Raw genomic sequence first — 12,840 nt, 5'->3', positions numbered from 1 at the left:
ATATATTGCTTTCTATATAGAACTGTACTTTGTTTTTCTGTAGTAACTAGACCTGGACTAATAATGATTTTTTTGGTTCAAGTGCTGTAACAGTAAGTTATTATTTTTATGTGTCCGGTATTTTTCTCTTCTGCCCAGAAACAATATTTTGAGCATAACACTATCAGAAGGTTCCCAAATAACTCAGAAGCACACTGTATTTCTCACGAGATCACAATATCAAATCATTTTATGAGCTGAAATTGCCATCAAAATATGAAAAATGCATCTCCTCAAGAGAGATCTAGAGAGTCGTTTGGTCTCAGCTAGAATGGTAAATGGTGTTCTGGGTAATATCAGCTTTTTTTTTTTTTCTTTTTCTTTTATCCTTCAAAATTGTTTCTGCTCTCTTGCGCTTCCTTTCCTCATTCAAAATTGATTCTGCTCACCTACTGGACTACAGTCTGTCCAAGAAGAAAGCCACAACAAATACCTTATGAGTTAGGATGCATTATTTTTAACCACAGATCAAAATTCTAAGAATAAAACTCCCAAACTCCTAATCTTCTTCTTCCTCAGTAAACCCTTCCAAGTTAATGTCTTCCATTTCTAATGGATCGATATTGTCATACAGATGCATTATGTTTGTAACTAAATTCAGAAGAGATGCATTGGCATCAAACATGCCATCAGCACCAGCTTTCCTAAACTACTGGAAAAAGCCAAATTCAGGAGTCTGTATGGCAGGCAGTACTCAGTCATGGCAGGGAGTTGTGCCTTTGACATCATACAGAGATCAGCAAAGCGTATGAATGTCTCTCGTAGTTTTGTGCTGGGCTTCCTGGGCAGAATTACAGGGTAACTCGTAATTACCAGTGTAATCTGTATTTACAAGGTGACCTGTAATTACAGGTTTTATGTTTTTCATATCCTTCACTCGTGGTATATAATTGGTTTCCCAATAGCTATTTCTGATTCTGGGATTTCGGCATCCTTGTTCCATGGAGCTATTCACAGAATGTTTTTCCCTTGGCTTCTCTGTATCTCTGCACCTGATACAGACATCTGTATACAGACCTCTGTATCACGTCTGACGTGAGACACTCCTTTGTGACCTGGAATGTCCTGGCTTGCTCATGTCTGCTGTCCTGGCTGAAGACTCCTGCACTGTTCCTTGTGTCAGACCTGGTCATCCTGCAGCCACAGAGTGAGCTCGGTCAGCAACCAGAGCCAATGCCAAATTACCCCTCTCCAAAAAAAAAAGGTCAATTTTGTGGTTCAAGTGAGACAGTGAGTTGAATTTGTAAGGAAGGAGGAGGAAGCAGAGCAGAGGCTGTATCTCCTTGGAGCTGGATCAACAAGGAGGGGAACACAAAGGAATCACAATCCTCAGGAGGTGAAACTGCAAAAATTAATTTGCATTTTAGTGCAGAATGTGCTCTGGCAATCACCACACAGCAGCGGCACCACAAAAGTCATTGTGCTTGGTCGTCACCCTGCCACAGACAGGAGGTGCTGGAGCGCTAGCAAAACAACTTTCATGGAGTCATGGAATCACAGAATCATAGAATGATAGAATCATAGAATGCCTTGGGTTTGAAGAGACATCAAAGAACATCTAATTCCAAGTATGCTGCCATGGGCAGGGTTGCCAATGACTAGACCATTCTGCTCAGGAACCCACCCAAATTGGCCTTAAGCACATCCAGGGATGGGGCATCCACAGCTTCTCTGGACAGCCTGTGCCATTGCCTCACCATCCTGTGGGCAAAGAATTTCTTCCTAAAATCTAACCTAAACCTCTCTTCTTTCAATTTAAATCCATTCCCCCCTGTCCTATCATTATCTACCTGCATAAAAAGTTGGTTCCCATTCTGCTTGCAAGCTCCTTTCAAGTACTGGAAAATTGCAACGAGCTATTCCCAAAGCCTTTGCTTCTCCAAGCTAAACAATCCTAACTCCCTCAATGTTTCATCACAGGACAGGTGTTCCAGCACTCTGATCATCTTTGTGGCCTTCCTCTGGACTTTCTCCAACAGCTCCACATTCTTCTTGTACTAGGGGCCCCAGGCCTGGACATAGTTCTCCAGATGGGGCCTCGCAAGGGCAGAGTAGACAGGGACAATCACCTCCCTCTCCTTGCTGCCACATTGGCCTTCTGGGCTGGGAAAGCACACTGCTGGCTCATGTCCAGCTTTTCATCCATCAAGACTCCCAAGTCCTTGGCAGGGCTGCTCTCAATGAGTTCTTCCAATCTGCATTTATATCTAGGATTGCCCCAACCCAAGTACAATGCTTTGCACTTGGCCTTACTGAACCTCATTGGGTTCTCTTGAACCCCTTTTCAAGCCTGTCCAGGTAATTGGGACTTCCTTGTGCTTTTTGTTACTCTTTGGATCTGCCCTTGATCATACACATGGTTTATTGCAACCATGGATACAAGATGGGTAATAAAAATGCTCAAATAACTATATAGCAGTATTTCCAAGAATAACTGCAACAACAATGGACTAAAACTGTACATACATTCATTTATTCTAACTATATTGAAAACTTACCGTAAAACAAAATGTTTAGGGCATGGAATTGAACATCCAGGACTTTGGAAGATGGGAGGATGTGTTAGAAGTAGACCCAGATTGGTGATGGTTTTCTCCTTGAATAACCTCAGGCAACATTTGGAGATGTTCAGACTTTATGCTTGAATACTCTGTTTAGTTTGAATATACTGAATATACTGTTGTCTCCTTGCTATAAATGAAAAAAGAAAAGAAAAAAAAAAAACTCCATTTGTTGTATTTTTCCTGTTTTTATAACATGACGGTGAGATACCATCTTACTGCTATTTTTTGATGTATAAAATGCATGGAATTCCTCCTTATTTAGGAGGTGTTCATTTCTTTTCTATGAATATAATTTTGGTTAGGTCATTTTGCCTCATCCTATAGGTACAGGTGCACCTTGGTCGTCTTACCAGGGCATTTCACAGGTCAGATTGCTTGAGTCCATTTCCCCCTATTACAGCTCACTCTGACCCCAGTACTGGAACATTACATCAAAGCTGTGCATCTGCAATTGTGGTTTGGCCATTAAATTTGTTTATGTACCTGCTGTGCAAAACAGAGGCACTTCAGATATTTCCTTGCTAAACAAAGGGAGGCATTTAAATTGAGCAATATGCTTTATGACTCCAGGCATGGTTACTCCGCATCCTGATTGACTCTTTTCTCTGCAGAGATTAATGTTGGGATCTTAAATATCACTAATGCCTTACAGACAATCCATTAACATCAGTGTCTCCTAATTGGCCAGCCATACCATTATTTATAAAATAGGGAGCCCTTCCTAATAGTACAGCTACCATTCCCTTGATTTCATGAGTATATCATCCTCTATATTACCAGCCATGGAGCATTTCATGCTGCAACATATATTTTTACTGTTTAACAAGCTGTGTGTGAGAGCAACATGCAAAAAATAGATGAAAATTACTATCACACTTACTGCGATGTATGAGCTGATCTGGTTAGACATGAAATGCAGACAGAAAACTACCTCACCTCTCAAGCTAATTTTAGTCTCTCCCTGCCTTCTCTGTAGCTGCGTGTGTATAAAATCACTTGCAGTCTGACAGCGTTCCAGTAACCCACACTATGCAGGGAGCAGGGTTTACTTACTAACCAGCTGCTTGCATGGCACGGGTTAACTGAGCCTGTGGGATTGTGCTTACCTAAACAAAACCACTGCAGTGAGGGGAAAAAACAATGAATGGGTGGAGATGATCAGCCCATGCATTCAAGCTAGTGCAGTCCAGGCAGCAATGACAGCCTGAAGGTTGCAGCAGCATCGGGATCTGCATTCCAAGTGCACAGATCGTACAGTCTGGAGAGATTTTACGTGGAGCTGCTCTTTATTTGCTGAGCCATGGCCAGCAACCAGGCCAGCATGCAGGATGATCAGAGCAGGCACTGCAAGTTCTTATCCTATATGTTCTACCAGGCTGTGAGAGATCACAAGCCTGTGTGGATGCTGGAAGACATGAGAACTATGGAGTATTTTTACTGGGAGGAGAATGCCAGCCTAAGAACATACTCACCTTCAGAAGCCCTTCTCTACGCAGTGGTGCATAACCACCTGCCTTATGCTCAGTATCTGCTGTCTCATTTTCCAGAGGAGGCTCTCAAGGTACCCGGAGAACACTTCTGCTATTGCCCATCCTCTGCTCCTCACTTGGCCATGGCGGTCACATATGACAGGAGAGATATCTTGGGGCTGATCATCAAAATTGCGCACAAGCTCCCCAGCTTAAACTCGTACATCAACAGGACTGGCTGCTTTCATCTGGAAGATGGGAAGACACCCCTGCATCTCGCCTGTGAACTGCTAAGGTCAGAGACAGTCCTCATCCTCCTCGGCAATGGAGCTTCTCCCAGGATAGAGGACAGTAAAGGGCTTACCCCGCTGGACGTCATCCTGGAACAGATGTGGGACTCCAAAGTCAACATGGCAACAAAGAAGCTCTGCCTTGACTACCTCTTGCTCTTCATGCCCAACCCACAATTTAAGATGCGGAAAGTTCTACAGGATCATCCGGAACACTGGACAGCTTTGCTGGGGGAAGAGAAATTCAACAGCCTGGTGGGCAACACACCTGCTTCTTTATATCTGCAAGCTATGCAAACTATTCTCCAGACTCTGCCTCCATCCCACTTCCCTAAAAGCATCCAGGAACTACCTATACCTCAGGCACTAAAGCCCTTACCATCCTATGGCAAAAAGCAATCGACAAAAAATGTGGTAAATGCTTTTCCTTGACTTTATTCGCTGGGTCTTGGATTTTTAAAGGCAACTTAGGGGACATGGGCACCAATCTGTGTATTTTATTGTGATTTTAATACTTGTCCTACTAGGCTATGCTGGGAAATCCAGTATTTTGTGACAAGATTTTAAATGTAGAGTTTTTTTGTTGTTGTTGTTTTTTTTCTCTAATTGATTGCAGGCACGGCACTTTTAAAGGCAAAAGCCTTCCTTGTTTTCTATTTTGTTGTGCATGTGAAGAGTTAACTGTAGCTGAGACTGCCTTACGTTTGGGTTTTTTTAGCTGTCAGCTGGTATCAATGAATTCCCAACATAACTGTATCCCGTGCAGTGCTCCTGAGTAAAAAGAAACAACTTGCACAGTAGGATTTTCAAAGGGTGTAACTATGGAACCGTGTTCTACCAGAGCCAGGAAAAATGCCACCTTGTATGAATAGGGTTGAAACATCAGGTTTCCTTTCTAACAATGATCCAGCATCATCTAGTAAGAACAAAAAGTCCGTGGCTGATCCTACAAGACATAGAGGCGGTTTTACAGAGTACATTTTAATGAGTTACTTAGCATTGGGTCATAGTGTGGAGTGTGCATATTTAGATAAGACCACCAAATGTTTATTCCTATGTGGAAACTGGGACAGACAGAAAAAATAATGGAAAGCATCCTATCTCACTCAGGAGCGAAGGGGTTGAAGGCAACTCCAGCCCAAATGACTCCTCAAAGGTGTGTAATGGGGAGGGTAATATTTTTCTTGCTCTCCAGTGAAAAACTGCAAATAAGAGCAGGGACACTGGCAGCCTCATCCTTCATGAGTGACATTACCATTGACTTGTTAAAACACAATGAATGTGTCTCCAAAAGAAATGTAGCTCATTAACTCTATTTACCAGTGGGTCTCAGAATGACCTATGTTTGCTAGTTACCCTAAGCTAGGGTATGGCATTTATGCATTAGAAGTTGTCACTTGTCAGTGTTCTTGCCACTAAAGTCTAGACAGAAGGCCTGCTCCTGGGAAAGAAGTTTCTATTGAATTCCCTGGGAACTAAAGGCAGGGTATGTTTGCAGCTTTCCAAGAGTAGTCTCTCTGCAGGGCTGAGGATGCCCTGCCCAGGCAGAGTCCTGTCTGTTCCAGGTGCTGATCTTGCTCTCCTGGCCATGCTCAGCATCAGCAGAGCAGTGGCAGAATCCCAATTCTTTCATGGGGAACATCTCTTATTTTGGACCAAACATCCTTCTCTCTTTGTAAGTGCAACCCTCTGCTCTAATGAAGCAGTGTAACACATTTCCCCAGATCTGTTCTGAACAGCAGTGAATAAAGTGCTGATCTCTTTAAATAAATTTGGTGCAAAATGCCATGTGACACAAGCCCCATTTTGAAAGGCTCTGGCTATGAAAGGATGTGCAGCAGACCCGTGCATTCAAATCTTGCTGCTTGGAGAAGATCCCTCCACATATTATCTGCTTGTGCCAGGACTGCTGTACCAGAGTTACACCCTTCTGTATGAGCTCACATGGTTTCCCTCTGTTCAGAGCACCACCAGCATGTGTCAGGCTACTGATGATGCTGCAGGGCAAGGGGGAGATTTCTTGCAAGGCTGGACAAGAGCTATCTGGGAGATACTTTTGGAGACACTGGGACATTCCTCCCAGACATCCTTCCCTGGATGCTGGGAAGCAATGCTGTGCCAGTGCCTGCTGTGCTGTGCTAGGTGACGATGCAGACTTGCTGGTGAGACAAAGAAAATGCCAGCCCAGCCCTAAGGGTAGTGAGCGGGACAGAAAAGGGTTAACTCTTCCCTTGCAGTCCCACCTCCCCCATGGTGTCCTCCCAGCCCTGCCTGCTCTCCTCATCTAGTCTATTTTGCCTTGTGCAAAGGGGAGGGCACAAATGGTGTCAGAGAAATTCAGGGTAAATCTTGTACAAGGTTTTTGCAGAGAGGCCGTAGCATGCACTAGCAAGTGGAGGCTGTCACAGCTTCACAAAGCAAAGCAGAACCAAGGGCAGATTTGCATAATAAACAGTGGCTGAGCCACTTCTGCCCAGAAAGGCAGTGCTGGGGGCAGAAGACAAAGCAGGCACTCGCTGCCTGAGGCTGCTGAGAGCAACTATGAAGTGCTCAGCACCACAGAGGAGTGGGATTGGGGCTGTCCTCAATAGCAAAGCAATACCTCATCTCAGTGGGTGAGAGGCCGTGTAGGCTGGAGCTTGGTATTATTAGAATAGTAATTAGGCCCCGGGAGCAGAGTTGCCAGCAAAGGAGAGAAAGTAAATTATCAATCACTAGCTTGATTCCATGAGAGCTGTGTTGCTAAGAATTTCAGAAAAGGCAGGAAGGAGGGGAAGATTGTTCATCTTACAGATGAAATGATGCAGGTGGGGATTCTTGGCATTACTGACACTGGCGCTTTCTAATAAGGCAGAGGTCTGTGCCCATAGAGCAAGAGTAATCAAATAGGAACAAGAGCATCTAAAATGGTGCAAGGATTATTTGTTGACTGTAATATCCAGGGATCATCACAAAGGTCATAGTTCAGGCATTTAGGCTCTCTGGTGGCTTTGTAGCACACAGAATGCTTTGTACGCATGCATGAGGTTACCCTCTATCCATTAGCCAAGACAGAGGATATCTGTGTCTGTTATCACAGCCTAGAAGAAGACTGCTGGCTGTTTGTTGGCCAGCACATAAAAGCTCAGATGTTCTCAGACTACCAACAGGCGGCTGCCCACACAGGAAAGATCACACCAGAGCCCGGTCACTTCTGTTTTCCTGACCATTTTAACAAGAGCTCAAGCACTCCCTGGGCCTCAGTCAGTCACCTACCTTCTGACCTTGATGTACAGTTCCACTGGGCAAGAGTTCAGGGCCATTAGTGTTCAGGTCATTCTGCTACAGAATGACTTTTTCCATCACCTGCAGTGCCAAGAGTGCAGAGTGGGATGTCCTTCTGCAGGAGGATTTATCTTGCAGTGACCTGCCTCTTAGTTGGATATCCCATTCATCTTCTTACCTATACAGTGTCATTACATCAGATACAGCCAAATCTACCTCAGTCCTGTCTGCATTGATTTTATTCTTTCCGAGCCAGGTTATTAGCAAAAGTAAATCCTGTATCTTTTCCACTATTCCTGCAACTGATGGTCAGTAGTCTTTAAAAATCCCTATATTTGCACGACAAATATGTCAGTATGACTTTATTAATCAAAAAAGGTGCTTGATGCTACGTAGTGATGTTTACATTTAGCATATAAACATACTGAGTAAGAGTAGCTAAGATCTTTATTTCAGAACTTGGCAAAAAGAGAGAGAAAAGGAAAAGGGTACAGTCTGCTCATCTTTGGGTTACAGGCTGGCTCTGCAGGTTACATTTTTAAATTTCAGTCTTGAAGAGTAGCACTGTAAAGATCTGATGTGTTTATGTGTTTTCCTGCCATATCAGTGGGTATCATTTCAGTGAGCTACGTGGGTCTTTGGGTGTGTGTGTGTACGTGTGTGTACATGCACACACGTGTGTCTGTGTCTGCCCTCTTCTGGTAAAACTCACAACTGACACAATATTTAAGACTTACCATGTACACAACGGTGACCAATGCCTTAAGAAAGCAACCTTCTAATGAAATAAGTTTGCATCCTAAGCATCGTGTTGCTAAGAGGTAAGGATATTTCTTCTCTGGCAAAGAGGCAGCAGCTGTGCTTTTGAAACAGGTATTTTATCCCTAAGCACCAAGCACGAGGGCTTCTGCATGCCAACAGTCATCCAGTGAAGGATTTGTGACGGTGGACACATTTTATTGAATTGCTTTTTAAAATGAAATATATTAAATGTGTATCTCCATCTTTTCTTTGGGCTGACAGCAGAATTCGGCCACCTATGACTTCTTAATCCTATGCTTCTGTTTCTGCAGCACCATTAGCAGGGAGGACAGGCCAGAATCTGACCTCAGTTGCATCTCTTTACACCCGAAGTAACACTTTTTAAGTCAATTGCACCACTGCTGATGTTTGCCGGTATAAAAGAAAACAGAATCTGTGCACCCATTCTTCAAGACTCCATTAACTCTGACTTCAGCTTACAAATAAAAGTAATACTTAATCCCCAAAAACATTTTTTTTACATTTTTCATTCTTTGAATGTATACAGATATAGACATTCTCTAACACTGATGGGCACTTTCCTATTCCTTGTTCCCTTGGCTTTTTTTGGCTTTAGCGTGACAGGGACTGACGCTGTTGTTTACTGATTACGACTGAATGTTCCATGCCCAAGTACAAATGAATGTTCATTATATGATACAACTTTCTTACAAAGCCATACTTTTGTAATTTTGGTTTCTCTTTTTTAGGGAAAAAAATCTTTCATGTAATTGTATATACATTACTCACTGCATGATTAAAGAGAAATAGACTGCAATGTGTGCTGGGAATAATATATATATATATACACATATACCCCAATATAATAGCTGTAAAAATTATTTAATTTGATTGTATTACTGTAATAAACTTGCAGTATAAACTTGATGTGTCTTCTATTAGACAGTTGGTCAAAAGTACCATGAGCTGCTTTTGCTTTGTTTCATTTTGGTGTTTGATGACTGCAGTGTAACTGCTGAGCCACAACCTCCAAAAATGTGATCAGAAGAACATAATATTTTCCAGGCTTGCAATATCTAGCTGTGCTGATAGAGGATTGCCCAAGTGATGAAGTGAATCTACATTCCACAGACCTGCTGCAAGGTGGAGCTGAATCAGAAGAGGCTCATTAGGAGCGAGTGGTAATTGCTCTTAGAGATTTTTATCCTTTAGGCTTGAGCTCAGCTCACAGCAGCTTAAGATAAAGCTATTTAGAGGATTACAGCAGTGCTGGTAAGCCCCTTCCCTTCCTAAGGTTTCTAACGCTGTAAGGAAAGAGTGAGGTTTCCAGTGCCAACTCCAATTTGTCCTGTAGGAGCAGGTCACTGCTGAGGGTCCACAGGCAGATGTACACCTTGCACAAGAGTCCAGCCAAGCTCCTCTGCTGCCTTGCCAAAATAAGCTACCCAAAATATTGCAGATGACATCCTAACAGGACATGTACTCTACCACCAGTCAACTGTACCCACAGATCTCCTCCACTGGTATGTACATGGTTTAACCACAGGAGTTAGTACGTCAGCCTGCTCTTGCATAGTAAGTCATTGGTGTCATGCAGAGAAGGGAATTGTTTCACTTTAAGACCAAAACTATATTCTTCTATTCACATTGGAAATTTAACTACTCCATGCTCAAGAATGTAGTCCCCAGAGATGCAAGCTTTCTGGCATATTGGTTTCAGCTTTCCCTATCTTTGAGAATGGGAAGTTGATTCAACTTCTCTTGGCAGCTCTGCTGAGGCTGACCACCAGAACAGTAGTGAGTGGCTCTTGCAGCTGATGGAGAGCTGGGCTGACAGATCCATCAGAGCCAGACTCATCTAGCTATCAGTCTTTTTACAGCTGCCGTTAGTTGTAGCCCACACAGCAGCAAGCAGTAAGACAGGTATTTAAAGAGAAATATAAAGTGTATGTTCCCTTGTGCTGGGGAAGCATTTTCAGAATCACATGATGCAGTGACAGAAGTCCTGCCCACACCCCAGATAACCTCCCTGGGTGAGTTACCCCACGCAGAGAAGTGTGATGCATCCCATACAAGCCAGCAGCTGTCTGGCCTTCTGGAAAGACACGCTGCATTTTGTTGCACCACTACACTCAGAGAATGATAGGGACAACTGCATGCAGCCTGCAAGGGATTCAGCTCCCTAGACACCCACAGTTGTCTCTAGCACTTGGGAAGCCTCACAGAAAAGAAGCCAGGTTTCTCTTGGGGTGACTCCAAAAGGCCGCCTGTATTATAAAATCAATGGTAAGATTCCAGACTAAGTTCCAGTTCCAGCCCTCATAAAGTGTGTTCATATTCTACTCTAGAGAAATTTATTGCTAGTGGGAAAGCTGTCGCTGAATCTCATGAATACATATAGAGAGAAGGTCGTACATCGGCTATGCCCACCCACGTGATCAGATGGGCAGATTCTCATGCAGAGCTGTAAGAAGGTGGCATGATTATCCTGGATTTGTCAGACTGACAAAAGAAAATTTAGGAGGAATAAAAGAGAGAAAAGGAGTGGGAGAGGCAGTACAGCAAGATTCCTTCTGGGAATCCAAACTTCAATACAAGCTACAAAAAGGAAAAAGGAAAACATAAATAAACAAATAAAGCACAGAAGCCACCCACCTGGCACTTTCTCCTAGAGTTCGATCAGATGGTCCGTGTCTCATATGGAGAGATGTTTTTATGAAGACACTGTTAAATCTTGCTGCTCTTGCTTACCTGCTCCTTACCCCTTCCCCTGACTGAGCAAGATGTGTCATAATGCTGTCACACCAGGGCAGGGATAGGGCTAGGACCATGAGAGGGGTAGGGGCTGTGGTAATGCGAAGGAGCAACCAGGTAGGTGGTATACCTCCTTTCCGCAGTTTCTTCTAACTTAAGTTGTTGAAGATGTTCTTTTGTGCAAATTTAGCAGATTTGGTAATATGGTAACAGTCAAGTCTTCTGAAATAGAAAAGGCTGACAAGCACTAGAGAAGGAAATAAACACTAGAGCTGACTGTTTCTATTCCACCAAAAATGCCAATATTGGTTCAATTCTGATTCGAAATATAAATTCAAAATATCAGAATTGGCATGAGCTATGTTTTACAGAGAAGAAAACTGATCCAGACCTATCAAAATACTTTTTAAATAATAGAATAATTTTGGTGTTTTAACATTTTTCTTTCTGTTCACTTCTTTCTCCAGCTTTGGTCACATACTAAACAGTACAAGTTCCAACACTTACTTCTACAGGACCCCACTGCTGGCTATTCTCCATGCAGACCACTTAGTCCCATACTCTGCTGTAGCCAGCTTTTACCCCATGAAAGAATTCCTGTGATCCTGCGACAGCTTCATTATTTATCAACACAACCTTGCCAAAAGCTTTTTGAAAATCCACACACATTACATTCACTGTATCTCTTTTTTATACTCCACCCACTTAGAAACAATTCCATTTTTATGAAGGAATATTCTGCAGTAAAATCCGTTCTGACAGAGTGAGAATTAAAAAGCATTATGCATGAGAAGATTTCTATGATTTCTGCAAAGTTGTGTTTCCAGAAGTGTCTCCCCAAGAGTAGAAGTGCCACTCTGGATAGAATGGAAGCCAATGGAGCAGATGAATACCTCACCATGGTATTACACCAGGCTAGCTGGTCTTTCCACTGAAGATTTGAAAACCTAGATTTTAGGTTTAAAAAACGTAGCAGTACATACAAAGACCTGAAATCCTTATTCTAGATAGGTCTGTCTCTGCTACTGGGACAAACAAAAGTTGGACAACCTTTCCTACTTCATATCAAAACTGTCTGGATGAAGAACACCATCATGTTTTGTTTACATTATACTCAACATAATTAGACTCTCTTTGTGAAAGAAGTACTTATAGACTCTCGATCGATGTTGTTACAATGGTCCCTCTGCTGTCATGGTAAGATTGAAGGGAAAATCTAGATAAAATTTTAGAAAATCTGCTGATTTTGAGGCTTTCACTGAAGCAGAAAATGAGCAACTATGGGACAAAAATTACTGCTCCACTGCCCAGAAAGTTTTAGGTGGTTGCCTGAGCAGACTCTTTTTCTGAGTTTACAGGTCTTAAATGATATTTTCTGCTGTGATGCTGTATTTTCAGATACTAAACTTCCCACCAGTATAGACAATTGCTCAATCAAATCTTTTTTCTAAGACTCCTCATGTTGGTAGAACTGAGCTTCAGTCAGTGATAGCTATTGGCTTTGGCTTATTTCTGTACCAGTAGGCATGGCACAGCTGCCCTGCGTGGTGACAGACAGGGATAAAATTATATTCCATGCATAAACTGAGATTTAAGGAAAGGAAAAGAGAAGCGATAGGAAAAGCTTTCCTTAAATTAAATTTCTATTTAAAGACTTGTTCCTCAGCACTCAGAAGTCCAGATGAACTCTAATGAACT

General features: G+C 42.7%; 1 protein-coding gene across 1 annotated transcript; it reads left to right on the top strand.

Moving 5' to 3' along the window:
- The first annotated feature begins 3,581 nt into the window (after positions 1 to 3,581).
- On the top strand, positions 3,582 to 4,859 carry LOC116228130 (ankyrin repeat domain-containing protein 9-like). The gene has a single exon (XM_031591792.2). The coding sequence runs from the start codon at positions 3,904 to 3,906 to the stop codon at positions 4,792 to 4,794; it is 891 nt and encodes a 296-aa protein (XP_031447652.1). The 5' UTR covers positions 3,582 to 3,903; the 3' UTR covers positions 4,795 to 4,859.
- Positions 4,860 to 12,840: the final 7,981 nt, after the last annotated feature.

The sequence above is a fragment of the Phasianus colchicus genome, chromosome 2, assembly GCF_987193195.1.
Source record: "Phasianus colchicus chromosome 2, bPhaCol1.hap1.1, whole genome shotgun sequence".
Classification (NCBI taxonomy): Eukaryota; Metazoa; Chordata; class Aves; order Galliformes; family Phasianidae; genus Phasianus; species Phasianus colchicus.
Note: the sequence above shows the minus strand (reverse complement) of the source record. Positions and strands in the feature narration are given on the sequence as shown.

Excerpts from the sequence above, each read along its gene's own strand:
- LOC116228130 (XM_031591792.2), top strand. The coding sequence starts at position 3,904 with ATGGCCAGCAACCAGGCCAGCATGCAGGATGATCAGAGCAGGCACTGC.